The sequence below is a fragment of the Hypanus sabinus genome, chromosome 11, assembly GCF_030144855.1.
Source record: "Hypanus sabinus isolate sHypSab1 chromosome 11, sHypSab1.hap1, whole genome shotgun sequence".
Taxonomy (NCBI): domain Eukaryota; kingdom Metazoa; phylum Chordata; class Chondrichthyes; order Myliobatiformes; family Dasyatidae; genus Hypanus; species Hypanus sabinus.
Genome location: NC_082716.1, coordinates 97,486,461 through 97,506,653, shown reverse-complemented (window position 1 = coordinate 97,506,653; position 20,193 = coordinate 97,486,461). Strand labels below are relative to the sequence as shown.

The window sequence follows — 20,193 nt, the reverse complement described above, 5'->3', positions numbered from 1 at the left end:
TCTCTCCCCCAACAGAGGAAGTGATGTTACTGGAAGAAAATAAAAATGCCGGAGAAAAATCAGCCCTGGACGGTGAGATTGCCTCTGTCTGGTCTTGTCACCTTTTGTTTTCTGTCACTCCCTTTCTGTTAGGACCTTCCCCGTCCTTTCCCACCCAGTGACATCAAGCACCTTCTAAGCAACATGACACCCTTCAGCTATCCTTCCCAAAGGGAATAATTTCATATTTATCCATGTTATACTGTATCTGCCATGCTCACTCTGTCTATGTAAGTAGAAGCCTCTTTCAATCTTATTTACACTTCATAATGCCACCAATTTTAATGTCATTGGCTAATTTAGAAGCTTTGCATTCTGTTCTCGCTGTAAAATGGAAACACCTCTTTTTTTTCTCTTATTGGGGAGGGAGAGAGCCTGTGGTATGTCAAATTATCGGGTGTACAAGTAGTTTTTGAGCTACTACAAGTCTGTGTCTTTATTGATGCTTTGCTACATGCTTGAATGCTCCGTGGGGGGTGTTGATGCTTTTATGCTGGTGGGGGTGGGGGGATTGTCATTGCCTTGCATGGGAGGGGGAGTTGGGGGGTGTTTCTTGGGGTTCTGACATTCTAACTGCCAATCATTCTCTGGGGCACTCTTCTGTTTTCATGGATGGCTGCAAAGAAGAAGAATTTCAGGATGTATATTTTATACATTTCTCTAACATTAAATGTACCTATTGATCTATTGTTCTTTCATATCAATCATTGCTAAATATTGTAAATAGTTGAGGCCCAAGCACTCACCCCTGCGATACCCACTAATGACCAGCTGCAGTCGCAAATACAGAACACAAATAATTCAACACGTTCACCACTGACTGATAGATTTTCTGGAATGTTGGATGTTATTTCTATTAATAATGTTGCACACTGCTAATTCATCTTTTTTGTAGATGTTACACTGTATTTATAATAAATTTCTAGTGAACCTGGTTCACAAAAGACTACAATTGCTGGAATCTGGAACAACAAACTGCTGACAATCTCAACAAGTCAAGCACACTTGTGGGGGAGAATGGATAGTCAAGATTTCAGGTCAAAACCATTCATCTAGACTGAAAGGGAGAGGAGAGATGGTCAGTTTTAAGCAGTAAGGGGAAGAGTTGGCAGGTGAAGAAGCATGGGGGAAGCGAGAGAGCTGGGAGGGGATGGTGGAGGTCACAAAGTGCTGTGGTAGGAGAGTAAGGTGGAGTACGGAAACAAGGGTGGGAGTTGGGAAGCGCAGATGGGAACAGTGCAAGGAGGGGCCCAGTAGGAGTAGTGTGTGGTGATGGGCAGTTGGAGCAGGTAGAGAAGGGGAAGGAATCAGGGTGGTGTTGGAAGAACTGGGTTGCACAGGAGGAGAGAGAAAAGATACAGTGGCAGGAGAAGTTTACTGGGAGTTGAAGAATACAATGTTCTTGGTGCCAGGTTCAAGACTATCCAGGTGCAAAATGAGGTGCTGTCTGGAAGGAGCATTTGATCCATGGCTCTAGTGGTTTTAAAAAGAAGTCTGGAAACCAGTTCCCCATAAGTGGAGAGGGAGCATGGGCAGTAAATGAAGAGGGATCGTAGGAAGTGGGTCAATGAGTGGAGAGGGAGCATGGGAAGTGCCCCAGTGAGTGGAGAGAGATGGGAAGTGGAGTCCCGGTAAGTGGAAAGGGACTGTGGGAAGTTGGGCCCCAGTGAGTGGAAAGGGACCATGGGAAGTGGGGCCTAAGTAAGTGGAGAGAGAGAGCACGGGAAATGAGTCCCAGTGAGTGGAGAGAGAGCACGGGAAATGAGTCCCAGTGAGTGGCAAGAGAGCACAGGAAGTTGGGTCCCAGTGAGTGGAGAGGGAGCATGGGAAGTGGGGCCCCATTGAGTAGACAGGGAAGTGTGGTCCCAGTGAGTGGAGAGGGAACATGGGAAGTGGGGTCCCAGTGAGTGGGGAGGGAGCATGGGAAGTGCGGCCCCAGTGAGTGAAGAGGGAGCATGGGAAGTGGGGTCCCAGTGAGTGGAGAGGGAGCATGGGAAGTGGGGTCCCAGTGAGTGGAGAGGGAGCATGGGAAGTGGGGTCCCAGTGAGTGGAGAGGGAGCATGGGAAGTGGGGCCCCAGTGAGTGAAGAGGGAGCATGGGAAGTGGGGTCCCAGTGAGTGGAGAGGGTGCATGGGAAGTGGGGTCCCAGTGAGTGGAGAGGGAGCATGGGAAGTGGGGCCCCAGTGAGTGAAGAGGGAGCATGGGAATTGGGGTCCCAGTGAGTGGAGAGGGTGCATGGGAAGTGGGGTCCCAGTGAGTGGAGAGGGAGCATGGGAAGTGGGGCCCCAGTGAGTGAAGCGGGAGCATGGGAAGTGGGGCCCCAGTGAGTGGAGAGAGAGCATGGGAAATGGGGCAGTGAGTGTCGAAGGAATACAGGAAGTAGGGCGGTGATGTCATAGACCAAAATATTGGGACTTGCGAGTAGTTGGACAGTAATTTGTCTGAGATTTACTGTATTCCTTCTTTCTGCTACCTGTCAACCAGTTTTCAGTCCATGTCAATACATCACCCTAGCAGCATGCATTCCAATTTTGCATGCCGAATGGAGCTTTGACAAAGGCTTTCAGAAATTCAAAGTTGACCATATCTAGTTTTCCCTGATCTGTTTCAGGAATTATAGCCTCAGAAAACTATAAGTTGCATTTCATGAAACTACCTCAATGTTGTTTATGTCTCACCCTGTTGGTTCTTTCTCAGCACCATTATCCTTCATAACTTGGTTGCAGGAGGGGCAGGTTTGGCAGCTCAATATTCCAGGCTTCCGCTGTTTTAGGAGTGAGAAAGTGGGAGGCATTAAAGAAGGAGGGGTGACCTTATTAGGCAGGGAGAATGTCATGCAGTGCTCAGTTAGGATAGACTGGAGAACTCATCCTCTGAGGACCTTATGGGTGGAACTGAGGAATAAGCAAGGTATGACCATGTTAATGGAGCTTTATTACCGACCACCCAACAGTCTGGGAGATTTGGAGGAACAAATTTGTAGAGAGATCGCAGACTGGGCAAGAAACATGAAGTTGTCGTAGTCAGTGATTTTAACTTCCCACAAAACTTTCAGTTAAAGATGGTGCTACTGAACGCATGTGACAGCTCACTGGTAGTTCAAAAGGTGAGAAATTTGAGTAAAAACATGACTAAGAACACCTTAAGCACCTCTGGCAGAGATATTTAATAGTTCCTTTGCTACAGGAGAGGTACCAGAGGTCTGGAGGATAGCCAGTGTGTTTTTCTGCTGTTTCAGAAAGGCTCTAAAAATATACCAGGAAATTACAGGCTGGTGAGTCTGACATCAGTTATGGGACATTTATTGGACAATATTCTAAGGGACCGGATATATAAGTATTTGAATAGCCATGGATTGATCAAGGATAGTCAGCGTGGTTTTGTTTGTGGTAAGTCCTGTCTAACAAATCTTAATAGTGTTTTTCAAGGAAGTTACCAGAAAAGTTACTGAAGGCAAGGCAGTGGTTGTTGTCTACATGGACTTTAGCAAGGCACTTGACAAGGTTCCACGTGGGAGGTTGGTCAAGAAGGTTCGGTCATCTGGTATTCAAGATGAGGTAGTAAATTGGATTAGACATTGACTTTATGGGAGAAGCCAGAAAGTGGTAGTAGCTGGTTGCCTCTCTGACTGGAGGCCTGTGACGAGTGGGTCTATTAATGTCTGTCATCTTTCTTCATCAATCTTTTTATTAAGTTTCAAATATATAAACATAACAATGATAGTGATACAAAGAGATCAGGATTACATTAATAATGGTTAATGTGTACATAAGCAGATTCCGAGTAACATGTGTAATCTAAGCCTCCCAATCTCTTAGTAACTAAACATGAGAAAGAGTCAAAGAAAAAAGATTTTTACAAGAAAAAAAAATCCCCCTAAACTAACAGGAAATAAAAACAAAGCAAAACAAAAGCTGGGCTGCCTTATGTCATCAGTTAAAATTGTCATTTGTCATTAACTCTGCTCCTCTATACACAAACAAAAAGTTATTGGAAGGATTCGGAAAAGGTCAGCTTACATCCTATGAAAATGTTGAATAAATGGTCTCCAAGATTCTTCAAATTTAATCGAAGAGTCGGTAGTGCCACTCCTAATTTTTTCCAAGTTTAAGCATGTTATAGTTTGGGAAAACCATTGAAATGTAGTAGGGGGATTAGAATCTTTCCATTTAAATAAAATGGATCTTCTGGCTATTAATGTAACAAATGCAATCAAATGGCAAGCTGAAGGGGATAATTGACTAGACTCCATCACTGGTAACCCAAAAATTGCAGTAATAGGATAGGCAATACATTTTCCAATCTAATTGCCAATATTTTGGAAAAGATTTTGGAGTCCACATTCAACAAGGATATAGGTCTATATGATGCACATTCAGTGGAGTCTTTATCTTTTTAAGAATTAAAGAAATAGATGCTTCATGAAAGGATTGTGGTAATTTACCTACAAATAAGGCATCCTTAAAGATTCTGCATAACTAAGGAGAAAGTAGATTTGAGAAAGATTTCAAAAATTCTACTGTATACCCATCCAAACCAGGTGCTTTACCAGAATTCATCAAAGAAGTTGATTTCTTTTTCTTCTTCCATGATGGGTGCAATCTAATGCTAAACGTTCATTAAGCGGTAATTTCAGAATATTCAATTTCCTTAGAAATTCATGCAATATGATAGAATCATCAGGAAATTCTGATTGGTATAAAGAGGTATAGAATTCTTGAAAACATTTATTAATTTCATCATGGTCAACTGTCAAACTACCATCCTGTTTATGAACTTTAATAATCTGACGTTTAGCCAAAGCAATTTTCAATTGGTGGGCCAATAATTTACCCAATTTATCATCATGTAAATAACATTGACTCTTAGTTTTAAGTAATTGATTTTCAATCAGGGATGTTATTAACAAACAGTGTTGCATCTGAAGTTCAACTCTGTTTTTATACAGCTCCAGATTAGGAGCAACAGAATATTTTTTATCAATTTCTTTAATCTGATCAACCAATGTACGTATTTCATTATTAATCTGTTTTCTCAATCCAGCAGAATATGATATAATTTGACCACGGATGTATACTTTAAAAGTATCCCATAATATCCCACTGGAAATTTCTTCTGGAAAGGTAGTTGAAAAGAAAAAGGCAATCTGTTCTTTAATAAAAGCTAATGAAGTTTAAATCCTGGAGTAGAGTAGAATTGAACTGCCATTGCTTAGCACTAAAATTTACATCAATTAATTTGATTGATAGTTTCAAGGGTGTATGATCGGAAACGGCAGTTGCATCGTACTCACTGGCAGTAAAAGACGGAACTAACCAAGAGTCAATAAAAAAGCAGTCAATTCTAGAATAATTATGATATACATGAGAAAAGAATGAAAATTCTTTATCGTTAGGATGTAAAAACCTCCAAATATCTAAAATTCCAGAGTTAACTAAAAAAGAATTAATAAGAATAGCAGATTTGTTTGGAGGTACCTGATTGGATGCAGACCTGTCCATCGAAGGATTTGAACGACAGTTAAAATCTCCGCCCACTATAACATATATTCATTTAAATTAGGAAGAGATACAAATAAATGTTTAAAGAATTCAGGATAGTCAGCATTTAGAGCATAGATATTAACCATTACATCTTTTTGGTTATAAAGTAAACCAGTAATTAATAGAAATCTGTAGCGGTGTGCTACATGCAGCACCGAAATAACGACACGGAGTCAGTAAACTGCAGTTAAAAAAAGATTTTATTTGAACTTCGCGGCCTCGCTTTAAAGCCTCCCTGATCCCGCCCTCCCCGGGTGCGGATGCTGTAGGGGGCACGTATTCACAGTCCTGTCCCGCACGCAGATGCTGTAGGGGGCACGTATTCACAGTCCTGTCCTGCACACAGATGCTGTAGGAGGCACATATTCACAGTACCGCGCGGGCTTTTCCCCTTGCTGGTGAAGCAGACCTGGCGCCCTTTTGGGACTGGCCTTTATGCCAGCGCGCTGGCTATTTGTGAGCCGGTTCGAGTGCGCTAGGAAGTGGGTCGCCACAAATATACCATTCGGGTCTGAGATTGTTTCATAGTGAACTAATGAAATAGAGGAGTCTATAAAAATATATACACCTTTCACCTTAGCCTGTGAATTAGAATGGAATTGCTATCACTTCCAAAACCTAAAGAAACACTGATTATCCTCCTTCCTCACATGAGTTTCCTGGGCAAAGATAATCTGAGCATTCAATCTATTAAAAACTTTAAAAATCTTCTTCCATTTAATCGGTTGATTCAAACCATTTGTAGTCCATGAGACAAAGTTAGTAATATTATCCATTTTATTTGAACAAAGCATATGGTATGTAAAAGGTTAACTTTCCAGGAAGAGGGAAAAAGGTTTAAAGAGGAACCAGAAGTTATGACAATTCAGACATATTTGATAGGTTCAGTTCAGCCCAGATGAAAAAAATCTAAACTAAAGAGAGTCCCACCCCCTGCCCACAAAGACCCGAAAACTGGCCAATAGACAGCCAGTAAGCTAACTAGAAATTCCCCTACCCCCACTCTCTTGATGGCAAGTCTCCAAAATAGAAAAAGATGCAAAATACCACCCAGTCAAAACATTGAAAAAGGAATTCCATAGTTGCAAAATATCTTGAGAAGCAAATTCTTAAAAAAGTGAAACAGAATACAATCTTATTAATAATTCAAGAAAAAAAATTCAGTCACCAGATCAGAAAAAACCTTCAAACTCTAACAGTCAGATCTATAAACTGGTTATTAATTTATAAACTAAATGAATACAGACACAAAAAAATTAGAAAAAACATGAACTTCCACCTTAGTCAAAACATTGAGAAGGGAATGCTATAAGCAACACCAAAGCAGTGTTAAAAAAAAGATCAGCCATTTGCAGAATATTTTAACAGGCAAGCTCCAAAAAAAATGAAATGGAATTCACTCTTCTTAATCTTTCAGAGAAAAAAAAAGTCAATCACCAACTCAATTTCTTAATTATTTTCAAAAAACAGTTAAAAATTGTAACAAAGGGGAAAAAAAGAAACTTAAACATAGAAGCATAATAAACATCCATACTCCGAAACAGAATATGAGTGTTATCAAACCAGTAGCAAAAATCTTCAAACTTCAAAAGTCTAAATCTATGAACTGATTATTAACTTATAAACCAAATGAATACAGACACAAAGAGGCATTCAATATTAGACAGCTGGGATCGAACATTGGTCATCAAGGAATCGTTGAGCTTCTTCTGCCATTTAAACCATTTACGTGATTTGTCAAGCAGAACAACCCTTAAACGGGCTGGAAATAGCAGAGCTGGTTGAAACTTTCTTTGATAAAGTTTGGATAGTTTAAAATGCGATCTTTCTCGCATCACTTCTGGACTATGGTCTTCAACCTTGAAACTTGAGGTCCCTGTGTACAATAACCCCTTTCCAACAGGCAATTTGAATTAGATGCTCCTTGGTTTACACATAGTGGAATCAAAGTATAACAGGCCAGGGTTTCAGTTCGTTAGGGGGTTTAGCTCTCAGCACAATGCACGCAATCCAGTTTAGGAATAGTAGAGAGAGCTTCAGAGCCAAACACATCCATTAAAAATTGAGAAAAGAATTTAAAAAAGCTCACCACTCTCAACATCTTCACGGAGTCCTATTATTTGCAGGTTCTGTCTACGACTGCGACTTTCCAGGTCAATAATCTTGAGTTTATACTGTTCCAAGATAATTTCTTTTCCAGTGCATCCAATCTACGATCTCTCTGTCTTCCAGCTTCATCGAGTTCAGCTATTTGCCGTTATTTTTTTTTTACGCTCCTGCTTAAGAGCTCCCAGTTTGCTTTCAATCTCCTTTAATACTACTTCTAAAGTAGAAATTTTTTTATTGAATTTATCATCCAGGAGTTTTGACATAGCTTCCAAAGTGAGTTTCTTCTACTCCCATTACTGGCTTCCTTGCCTTCGGCTGAAGCTTTTTGCCCTCTGGTATTCATTTTCAGTGATTAGAAGTCAAAGTTCAGGCATATAAAAGTGTTATAAACACTTTAATATAAATAGTGAAAGGGTGGTAAAGAAATTGAAAAATGAACAGAGCAAAACCAAAATACGACTTACTCCATCTAGTGCCCCAAGAGAATCTCCGTTTGTCACCTATATCAAAAATCTGGATGATAATGTGGTTCTTCGTATTGGTGCGTTGCAAGGCACCAAGGTTGGGGTGTAGTGCACAGTGAGGAAGATTATCAAGACTTGCAGTGTGATCTGGACCAGCTGTAAAATGGAAGATGAAATTTAATGCAGGCAAGTGTGAGGTGATGCTCTTTGGTAGGACCAACCAGGGTGGGTCTTACACAGTGAATGGTAAGGCTCTGGGGAGTGCAGTAGAAGAAAGGGATCTGGGAATACAGGTACATAATTTATTGAAATTGGTGTCACAGGTAGGATTGTAAAGAAATCTTTTGGCCTTCATTAATCAAAGTACTGAGTACAGGAGATGGGATGTTATGTTGAAGTTGGTGAGGCCTAATCTGGAGTACTGTGTGCATTTTTGGTCATCTACATACAGGAAAGATGTAAGTAAGATTAAAGGAGTACAAAGAAAGTTTATAAAGGTATGCCAGATCTTGAGGACCTGAAATATGAGGAAAGAGTGAATAGGTTAGGACTTTATTCCTTGGAACATAGAAGATGGAAAGGAGATTTGATGGGGATATCCAAAATTATGAGGGATATATATAGGGTAAGTACAAGCAGGTTTTTCCACTGAGGTTGGATGGCACTACAACTAGAGGTCATGTGGTAAGGGTGAAATGTGAAAAGTTTAAGGGAACATGAGGAGAAACTTCTTCACTCAAGAGTTGTGAGAGTTTGGAACATGCTGCCAGCACAAGAGGTGGATATGCATTCAATTTCAAAATTTAAGTTAAGTTTGGAAAGCTACTTGGATGGTAGGGATATGGAGGGCTAAGGTTCTGGTACAGGTTGATGGGAGTAGGCTGTTTAAATGGTTAATCATGTACTAGATGGGTCAAAGGGCCAATTTATGGGCTGTACATTTCCATGACTCTTATTACAGTGTTGTGTTTTCCCTATTCCTGTTGCTATGTTAACTGGTCTGTAATTTTCTGTTTTCCCTCCCCCTCCCTTTTATTTTAAATATTTGCCTCCTTCCAATCTGTGAGGATTGTTCCATGGTTAATAGAATTCTAGAAAGCAATCAGTGTATCAAGCCTTGGGGATTTACTAGCTTTCAGTCCCATTATTTTCTCTAGTTTTATTTTCTTACTAATACTAATTTCCTTTAATTCCTTACCATAATTAGATTCTTGGTTTCTAACTTTTCTTGTAGGTTCAAACAGCTTGGGGAGTCATTGATGACTTTCATTCTCCCATTTACACTAAACCCACATTGATCCTGTTTTCTCTTTTCCATGTTCCTATCACCAACACACTGGGGACATTTTGTACAGTACAGCACAGGAACAGGTCTTCCAGACAAGATGTTGTGCCAAATTAATTAAACTAATGGTAGCTTCTACTTGCACATGATCCATATGCCTCCACTCTTTCCCTATCTTCAGGTGCCCCTCTAAGAACCTCATAAGCACCACTATTGTTTCTAATTCCACTATCACTCCAGACATTCACCACTGTGTAAAAATAAAATGCCCCACACATCTCCTTTAAACTTCTCCTCTCTCACCCTACGTACATGCCCTCTGCTAAAAGATATTTCAACTCTTGGACAAAGATACCAGCTGTGTACTCGCATAATTTTATGATCTTTTAAAAGGTTTTTAAAAGGCTCAGTCTTTGCTGCTCCAGGTAAAACAACCCTAGCTTGTTCAGATACTCCTTTAAGCACATGTCCTCTGATCCAGGCAGCATCTTGGTAAACTTCATCTGAACCCTCTCCAAGCCTCCACTCCTCTAAATGGTTGAGCAAAACTGAATACATTACTTCAGATACAGAGTTTGATGAAAGCTGCAACATAGTTTACTGTGCACAGCTTACAGTTATCAATTCACTTATAACTCATGCATCTTTAGGAGGAAACTGGAGCACTCTGAATCACATGTTGTCACGAGGAGAACATGCAAACTCTGCAGTCGTAGCCCCAGAGGTCAGGATTAAACCTGATTAAAATCAGTAGCTATACTAACTGTGAAATTTTGTCACTTAAAACCTACCTTTATCCTTTCCTGTAATAACTCCACCAACTCACAAAGCCAAAGGTCCTCACCCAAGATCAGAGTTCAATTCTATCATCCTCTAATGAGTTTGTATGTCCTCCCCGTGAACCTATAGGTTTCTTCCCACAGTCTAAAGACGTATTGGTTAGAAGGTCAGTTGGTCATTTTAAATTGTTCTGTGATTAGGCTGGGGTTAAATAGGTAGGTTGCTAGGCAGTGGAACTCATTGGGCTGGAAGGGCACTGTATCTCTAAAAAATGAATATATAAATAATCAGGTTTAATTTCACTGTTGTGAAATGTGTTGTTTTGCAGCAGCAGTACATTGCAAATTATAATAATAAAACTATAATTTACAGTATGAAACATTTTTAAAATTTAAATTGATCATGCAGTGCAATTCTGAACCAAACTTGAATTAACAAAGGAGGCTTGACAGTTGTGGCGGGTCTTGAATACTATCACCTTTTATAAAGTTAAATCAAGTGACATAGGAGACAACAGGGCTTCGCTTCCAGATGAGCTCAATGCCTTCTATGCTTGTTTTGACCATCAAAACATGGAGGAACCATCATGATCTCCCACATCCCCTGATGATCCTCTAATTTCAGTCCCTGAATCTAATGTTTGAGCAGCCTTAAGAAGGGTGAACCCATGCAAAGCATCCAGCCCAGATGGGATAATTATCCAAGTACCATTGCTGATCATCTGGCTAGTGTGTTCACTGAGATCTTTAACCTTTCAGTTTGATGGTGTGTGGTACCCACCTGCCTGAAGCAGGCTTCAATTATACCAGGGCCTAAGAAGAGCATGGTGACCTGCCTCTCTGACCATCACCCAGTAGCACTTACATCCACAGTGATGAAGTGTTTTGAGAGGTTGGTGATGAAACATATCAACTCCTGCCTAAAAGGCAACTTGAATCTGCTCTAATTTGCCTACTGGAGCAAATGATCCACAACAGATGCCACCTCATTGGCTCTTCACTCAACCCTAGAACATCTGGACGGCAAAGATACACCAGGATACTCTTTATTGACTACAGCTCAGAATTCAACACCATTATCCTCTCAAAACTAATCAATAAGCTCCAAGACCTTGGCCTTAACACCTCCTTGTGCAATTGAATCCTGGATTTCCTCACTTGCAGACCCCAGTCATTCTGGGTTGGCAACAATATCTCCTTCACGATCTTCATCAGCACAGGAAAACCACAAGGATATGTGTTTAGTCCCCAGCTCTACTCACTGAACATTTACCACTCTATGGCTAAGCACAGCTCCAACGCCATATTCAAGTTTTCTGACAACACCTCTGTCATTGGTCAAATCATTGGTGGTGATAAATTAGCATAAAGGAGAGAAATTGAAAATCTGGCTGAGTGGTGTCAAAAGAACAACCACTTACTCAGTGTCAGCAAGATCAAGGACCTGATTTTAGACTACAGGGGAAGGAAACCAAAGGTTCCATGAGCCAGTCCAAGTTGGAGGATCAGAGGCAGAGAGGGTTAGCAACTTTAAATTATATCATTAAAGGTGATATTATTTCGGAAGACCTGACTTGGGCTCAACATGCAAGTGCAATTATGAAGAAGGCACAACAGCATCTCTACTTCCGTAGGAGTTTTTGAAGACTCATTAAGACATCTAAAACTTTGACAAACTTCTGCAGATGTGTAATGGAGAGTATATTGACTGGCTGCATCACAACCTGGTATGGAAACACCAATGCCCTTGAACAGAAAATCCTACACCCAGGTCATGCTGTCTTCTTGCTGCTACCATAAAAAAAAAGGTACAAGAGCCTCAGGACTCACACCACCAGGTTCAGGAACAGTTACTATTCCTCAATCTTAAACTCTTGAAGGAAACTTCACTCAGCTTCATTTTCCAGATCATTGAAATGCTACCACAACCAATGGACTCAGTTTCAAGGACTCTATCTCATGTTCTCAATATTTGTTGCTTATTTGTTTTTTTATAATTATTTCTTCTTTTTGCATTTGTTGCCTTCTGCACTCTGGTTGAACACCCGGGTTGGACGGTCTTTCATTGATTCTGTTATGGTTATTATTCGATAAATTTATTGAGTATGCCCACCAGGAAAAGAAAGTCAGGGTTGTGTATGATGACATATATGTGCTTTGATAATAAACTTTATTTTGAACTTTGAAATTTACTTTGAAAAGAGAGGAAAAAATATATAGTGAGTTAGCATATATGGTTTTATTGTCCATTCATAAATCTGATGGTAGAGGAGAAGAAGCTGTTCTTGAAACCTTAAATGTGGGTCTTTGGGCTCCTGTACCTCCTCCTTGATGGTAGCAATGAGAAGAGGTTATGTCTTAGGCTATAGGGGTCCTTAATGTTAGGTGCTGCCTTTCTGAGGCAGCACCTTTTGAAGATGACCTCAGTACTGGGAGGCTGGTGCCTACGATGGAGCTGGCTGAGTTTCCAACTTCCTGCAGCGTTTTCCAATCCTCTGCTGATGCAGAGATGGTGCTGCAGCCAGTTAGAATGCTCTCTATGATACATCTGTAGAAATTTTCAAGAGTCTTTGGTGCCATACCAAGTGTCCTCAAACTCCTAATGAAATTCAGCCACTGTCATGCCTTCTTTGTTAATGTATCAATATATTCGGCCCAAGATCTTCAGAGATGTCGACACCGAGGAACTTGAAATTGATCACCCCTTCCATTGCTAATCCCTCAATGAGGATTGGTGTGTGTTCCCTCAATTTCCCCTTCCTGAAGTCCACAATGAGTTATTTGCTCTTACTGATGTTGAGTGCAAGGCTATTGTTGCAACACCACTTAACCAGCTGATCTATCTCACTCCTGTGCACCTTGTCACCATCTGAAATTCTGCCAACATAGTTCTGGCATTGGCAAATTTACAGACAGCACTTGAGCTCTGCCTAGCCACACAGTCATATCCCATCTCCAATATGATGTCAACTATCTAAACCTACATCAGGACCTTTTTCACTTCCAGCACACATCAGGACTATCTGTAGAGGCTCACTGGTATCTCCATTACCCTGCCAGATCCTCACTTTAGGGAAACCAGGGAAAGAAGGAACATACAGTTATTGGGCAGGAAACAAACCAGATGAGAAAAGGTGTAACACTTATCATGCTGCTGAGTTCAGTGAGTCAGGCAGGATCTATGGAGGGAATTGGACAGTCAGCATTTTGGGTCGAGTCCTTTCATCTGGATTGGAAAGGCGGTGTTGGGCAGGTAGGTAGTTACCTCTTTACACCTCATTCTGTGCTTTCATGAGACCACAGAGAGAGTGGACCTCCATTCATTTAAGTTTGGATGTTGCCTCTCTTCTCTCACACTGTTCTCTTGAATACTTGGCACTTTCATCATTGACAATTAATAGATTTCTGTATTTGGGAGGTACAAGCTTTATCTGAGATCAATAAATTCTTTGTTTTCAGTCCTTAGAAGAGCAACAATCAAAAAAGGCCGAATGGATATGATCCACACAGAGTCAAGTGATGATCACTACACTGAAATATCTTCTGTGGGTGAGTCTCACTCTTCCTTAGATGAGATTGATGGAAACAGAATTGTACAGTAAGGAACAACAGCCCTGAAGCCTAATTAAACACACCAGGACTCCAGTTCCCATGCTTGCTTTAAACACATCAGGACCCCAGATACCACACAGAGCAGCACGATAGTGCAGTGGTTAGCACAAAGCTTTACAGTACAGGAGACCCAGGTTCAATTCCCATTGCTGCCTGTAAGGAGCTTTCTGTGTTCTCCCCATGACTGCATGGTTTTCCTCCAGACCCTCTGGTTTCTATCCACAGTCCAAAGATGTACTGGTTAGTAGGTTAATTGGTCATTGTAAATTGTCCTGCAATTAGGCTGGGTGGCACAGCTCGAATGGCCAGAAGGGTCTTCTCTGTACTGCATCTCAATGAAATAAAATTTATTTGATACTGGTTTATTATTGTAATATACTGAAATACAGTGAAAAGCCTGCATTTAGTGCATATCCCTCTAAACTTTTCCAGTCCATGCACCTTTCCAAGTGTCTTTTAAAATCTATAATTGTACCCATGTCTACCACTTCCTCTGGCAGTGTATTGCACATACAGTACCCATCACTGTCTATATGAAAAGTTTGCGTCTACTCTTTTCATATCTGTCCCTCTCACATTAAATGTATGCTCTCTCATTTTAGACCCTCTCCAACTTCTTTAAATTCACTCTTAAACTTCTTATGCTCCAAGGATAACAGCCCCAACCTATCCTGTTTCTCCTTACAGTTCAAGCCCTTCAGTTCCAGCAACATCTGTGTAAGTTCTTACTCCACCCTCTCTAGTGTACTCACATCCTTCCTAAAGTACTGCGACCAGAAGTGCATAACATATTCTATGTAAGGACTTACTAATAGACAATAGACAATAGACAATAGGTGCAGAAGTAGACCATTCGGCCCCTCGAGTCTGCACCGCCATTCTGAGATCATGGCTGATCATTCACTATCAATACCCAGTCCCTGCCTTGTCCCCATATCCCTTGATTCCCCTATCCATCAGATATCTATCCAGCTCCTTCTTGAAAGCATCCAGAGAATTGGCCTCCACCATCTTCCAAGGCAGTGCATTCCACACCTCCACAACTCTCTGGGAGAAGAAGTTCTTCCTCAACTCTGGTTTAAATAACTGACCTCTTATTCTCAATCCATGCCCTCTGGTACTGGACTCTCCTAACATCTGGAACATATTTCCTGCCTCAATCCTATCAAATCCTTTAATTATCTTAAACGTTTCAATCAGATCCCCTCTCAATCTCCTCAATTCCAGTGTGTACAAGCCCAATCTCTCCAATCTCTCTGCATAAGACAGCCCTGCCATCCCCGGAATCAACCTAGTGAATCTAAGCTGCACTTCCTCAATTGCCAGAATGGCCTTCCTTAAACCTGGAGACCAAAACTGTACACAATATTCCAGGTGTGGTCTCACCAATGTCCTACACAGCTGTAACATGACGTTTCAACTAAAACATATAGAACAGTACAGCACAGGAACAGGCTCTTCAGCCCACAATGTGAATGCTAAGCAGGACAGCAAATGAATCTAATCTGTTCTGCCTGCAAATCATCTATATCCCTCCATTCTTGTGGCTATCTAACAGCCTTTTGAACTACATTATCATATCTCCTCTCACTGTTGCCACCCCTGGTAGCTTGTTCCAGACACCCACCATCTTCAGTGTGTTTAAATAAAAAAAATTAAAAATAAATCAAATCTGGCCTGCATATCCCCTTTAAATTTCCTGCCTCTCAGCTCAAAGCTATGCCAAGTCAAGTCACTTTTTATTGTCATTTCGACCATAACTGCTGGTACAGTACACAGTAAAAACAAGACAACGTTTTTCAGGGCCATGGTGCTACATGAAACAGTACAAAAAAGACACTGAACTACATAAAACAACAAAAAACTACACTAGACTACAGACCTACCCAGAACTGCATAAAGTGCACAAAACAGTGCAGGCATTACAATAAATAATAAACAAGACACCAGGCACAGTAGAGGTCAGTAGTTGGTGTCAGTCCAGACGCTGGGTATTGAGGAGTCTGATAGCTTGGGGGAAGAAACTGTTACATTGTCTGGTCATGAGAGCCCGAATGCTTCCGTGCCTTTTCCCAGAAGGCAGGAGAGAGAAGAGTTTGTATGAGGGGTGCGTGGGGTCCTTCATAATGCTGTTTGCTTTGCGGTGCAGCATGTGGTGTAACTGTCTGTGATGGCGGGAAGAGAGACCCCAATGATCTTCTCAGCTGACCTCACTATCCGCTGCAGGGTCTTGCGATCCGAGATGGTGCAATTTCCGAACCAGGCAGTGATTCAGCTGCTCAGGATGCTCTCGATACAACCCCTGTAGAATGTGATGAGGATAGGGGGTGTGGGAGATGGACTTTCCTCAGCCTTCGCAGAAAGTAGAGATGCTGCTGGGGTTTTTTTGCTATGGAGCTGGTGTTGAGGGACCAGGTGAGATTCTCCACCAGGTGAACACCAAAAAATTTGGTGCTCTTAACGATCTTAACGATAAGGAGCCGTCAATGTTCAGCAGGGAGTGGTTGCTCCGTGCCCTTCTGAAGTCAACAACCATCTCTTTTGCTTTGTTCACATTCAGAGACAGGTTGTTGTCTCTGCACCAGTCCGTTAGCCGCTGCACCTCCTGTCTGTAAGCTGACTTGTTGTTCTTGCTGATGAGACCCACCACGGTCGTGTCATCAGCGAACTTGATGATGTGGTTCGAGCTGTGTGTTGCAGCACAATCGTGGGTCAGCGGAGTGAACAGCAGTGGACTGAGCACACAGCCTTGGGGGGCCCCCATGCTCAGTGTGATGGTGTTGGAGATGCTACTTCCAATCCGGACTGGCTGAGATCTCCCAGTCAGGAAGTCTAGGATCCAGTTGCAGAGGGAGGTGTTCAGGCCCAATAGGCTCAGCTTTCCAATCAGTTTCTGAGTAATGATTGTGTTGAATGCTGAACCGAAGTCTATGAACAGCATTCAAACGTACATGTCATTTTTGTCCAGATGGGTTAGGGCCAGTTGGAGGGTTATGGCAATGGCGTCGTCTGTTGAACGGTTGGGACGGTACGCAAACTGCAGGGGGTCCAGTGAGGGGGGCATCAGGATCTTGATGTGCCTCATGACGAGCCTCTTGATACACTTCATGATGATGGACGTGAGTGTGACGGGACTGTAGTCATTGAGACAGGACACTGCAGACTTCTTCGGCACGGGGACAGTGGTGCTGGCCTTGAGCACGTTGGAATGACAGCACTGCTCAGGGAGATGTTGAAGATGTCTGTGAGAACATCTGCTAGCTGGTCTGCACATCCTGTAAGCACTCTGCCAGAAATATTGTCTGGTCCAGCAGCCTTCCGTGGTTTGACCCTGCACAGGGTTCTCCTCACGTCAGCCACAGTGTGACACAGCACTTGGTCATTTGGAGGAGGGGTGGACTTCCTCGCCACCACGTCCTCTAGTCTTCAGTATTTCTTCTCTGGGGAAAAAGCTGTCGACCCTATCTATGCCTCTCACAGATTTACAAACTTCAGTCAGGTCTCCCCTCAGCATACAATGCTCCAGAGAAAACAACCAAAGTCTCCTTTTCGAGCTGATCCATTCTACTTACTTGTGTTGCCACTTCCAAGGAGGTGAGGAGTGAACCACAAGATCCCTCTGTTCAATAATGTTGTTAAGGGTCCTGCATTAATTGTATACTTTCCCCTTAGATTTGACTTCCCAAAGTGCAGCAACTTGCACTTGCCTAAATAAAATTCCATCTGCCATCCTCTGCCCATAATTGTAATTGATCTATACCGTGTAATATCCTTTAATGATCTTCTGTGTTATCGACACTATGTTTTTGCATTATCTACAAATTTACAAACTAACCTATCTACACTTTTGTTAAGTCATTTGTGTATACATCACAAACAAAGGAGTTACCATGGCTGATCACAACTGAACTCCACTGATCACAGACCTTCAGGCAAAATAACCTCTATTTTCCTTCTTAAGCAAAGGAACAACATTAGCTACTCTCTAGTGTTCCAGGACCTTGTGGCTAGAGAGGACATGAAGATCATGGTGAAGGACCCAGCTCTTGCCTCTCTCTGTTCCCTATTCTTTAAGAGATCCAATACTGCTTCCTTCTTGATTATCAAAATGCCCTGGTTTAAACCTAACCCACACTGCTCTCACTATCTCCCATGTTGTTCCTCTTCATGAATACCAACGCAAGGCACTCGTTTAGTACTTGTGCTTGTATAGATCTTTTAAATGTTGTAAGTATTCCTCCTTATCCACCTCTTTTGACAGAACATTCCATATACTCACCAAACTCATATCTATCCCTGGGAAAGAGAGGTTCCCTCTCTTAAGATTACCAATGAGCCTCCTATTCTTCAGAGAAATGATCCAATCTGCACAGTCTCTTCTTACAACTCGTGCACTCTCGTCCTAATAACATCCTTGGGAATATTGTCTGCACCCTTTGCAGTCTACTGACGTCCATCCTATAGCTGGGGGACCACAGCCGTGCACAGTTTTCCAAGTATGGTCTCACTAACAACATTTACAGTTGCAACTTGACTGACAATGATAGATGTGCCACATGTCTTTTTCATCACCCTCTCTACCTAACGTCACCACTTTCTGGGAACTATGCACGTGAACGCCTAGGTGTCTCTGCTCTACAACATCATCCAGAGCCCTGCCCTTTACTGTACTCCAAGGAACATTGAAGCATATGCCAACGCACAGATAAAGGCAACAGGACTAGTCAGTGAGATAGTTAAAAAAACACACAGAATGTTCTTTATTAGCCACGGCACAGTATTAAAGACCAGAGAGGGTATCCCAGAGACACGAGTTAAGTGAAACCTTGAGCAATTTCTCATCATTACCTACCTAGAACGATGCCTTTGAATTGCAGAAGTACAGGGGAGATTAATGAGGATTAATGATTTACCAGGACTGGTAAATTGTAGCAATGAGGAAAGATTGGATAGGCTGGGGTTCTTTCTTTGCAACAGAGAAGACTAAGTGAAAGCATTACTGCACTGTGTGAAGTTATAAAGAATCTCAATAATATAAATGGGAACGATCTATTTCCCTTGGTGGAATAATCAAAAGCTAGGACACATGGGTTTCAAGTAAGTGATGGGAGCAGATGGGCGGTAAGTTCTTCGACTGTAGAGTTGCAGGGGTCTGGAATCCACCACCTGAAAGGATGATGGAGGCAGAAACTTCATCACATTTTCACAGCCTCTGGATGGGCTGTGACCTGCAAACTATGGAGCCACTATCAGCCACTGGTTATACTGGGAACCTTGATTATAACCAGCAAAGATACGGTGAGCCAATTAGCTACATAAGTTGCAAGTTTTCTATGATATCTGACCGAGTTGGAACTCCCTGTATTTCACTTGTTCCCATTGCTTTTGGACTGGAATATCCCCTCTTGAACCAAGAGAATATTGGCCCCTTGTTCCTTGGCCCCTGCCCTAAGCCTACTTCTAATTCACTTTCTTTAGTGACCTGTCAGATCCTTGTGTGAGTATTCTACCTTTATCCATCACAAGGCAACAGTACAGCAGAGGAACAGACCTTTCAACCCACAATGTTGTGCCAAACTAATTGAACAAGTACTTAATTGCCTAAACTAATCCTTTCAGCCTACACAAAGTCCATATCCCTCATTTCTTTGCACCTCCATATGCCAATGTACGAGCCACTTAAGCACCTCTGTTGTATTTGCCTCCACCACAGCGTATTCCAGGCCCCTACCACTCACCCACATATCTCCTTTCATGTTAACCCCTCTCAACTTAAATGTCTGTGCTCTATTTTAGATATATCCACCCTGGGAAAAAGACACCAGCTGTCTATCTGTTTTCAGTGGTCACTTTATTACTTTATGTACTTAATAAAGTTGCTAATGAGTGCACGTTAGTGATCTTCTGCTGCTATTGCTTATCCAATTCAAGGTTCGATATGTTGTGCATACCGCTGTTGTAATGTATGTTTATTTGAGACTGTCATCTTCCTGTCAGCTTGAACCAATCTGGCTATTTTCCTCTGATCGCTCTCATTAAGAAAATCTTTTCATCCACAGAACTGCTGCTCACTGGATGATTTTTTTAGATTTTCATACCATTCTCTGTAAACTCTAGACTCTGTAATACGAGAAAATCCCAGGAGATCAGCAGTTTCTGAGATATTCAAGCCACCCCATCTGGCACCAACAATCATTCCATGGTCAACGTAATTTATATCATATTTTTCTCCATTCTGATGGGTGATCTGAGCAACAGCTATACCTCTTGACCATGTCTGCATATTTTTATGAATTGAGTTGCTGCCACATGATTGGCTGATCACATATTTGCATAACGAGCATGTGTACAAAAAAAAAGTA

The 20,193-nt window shown here is 41.8% G+C and overlaps 1 protein-coding gene across 1 annotated transcript in view; it reads left to right on the top strand.

The window, feature by feature from the left end:
* LOC132402214 (probable voltage-dependent R-type calcium channel subunit alpha-1E) overlaps positions 1-20,193 on the top strand; it is a 600,800-nt gene that overhangs the window by 305,213 nt on the left and 275,394 nt on the right. Inside the window, exons 10-11 of the mRNA XM_059984957.1 lie at positions 16-91; positions 13,638-13,768. Coding sequence (XP_059840940.1) covers positions 16-91; positions 13,638-13,768 — 207 coding nt within the window. The remainder of the gene's footprint in view (positions 1-15; positions 92-13,637; positions 13,769-20,193) is intronic.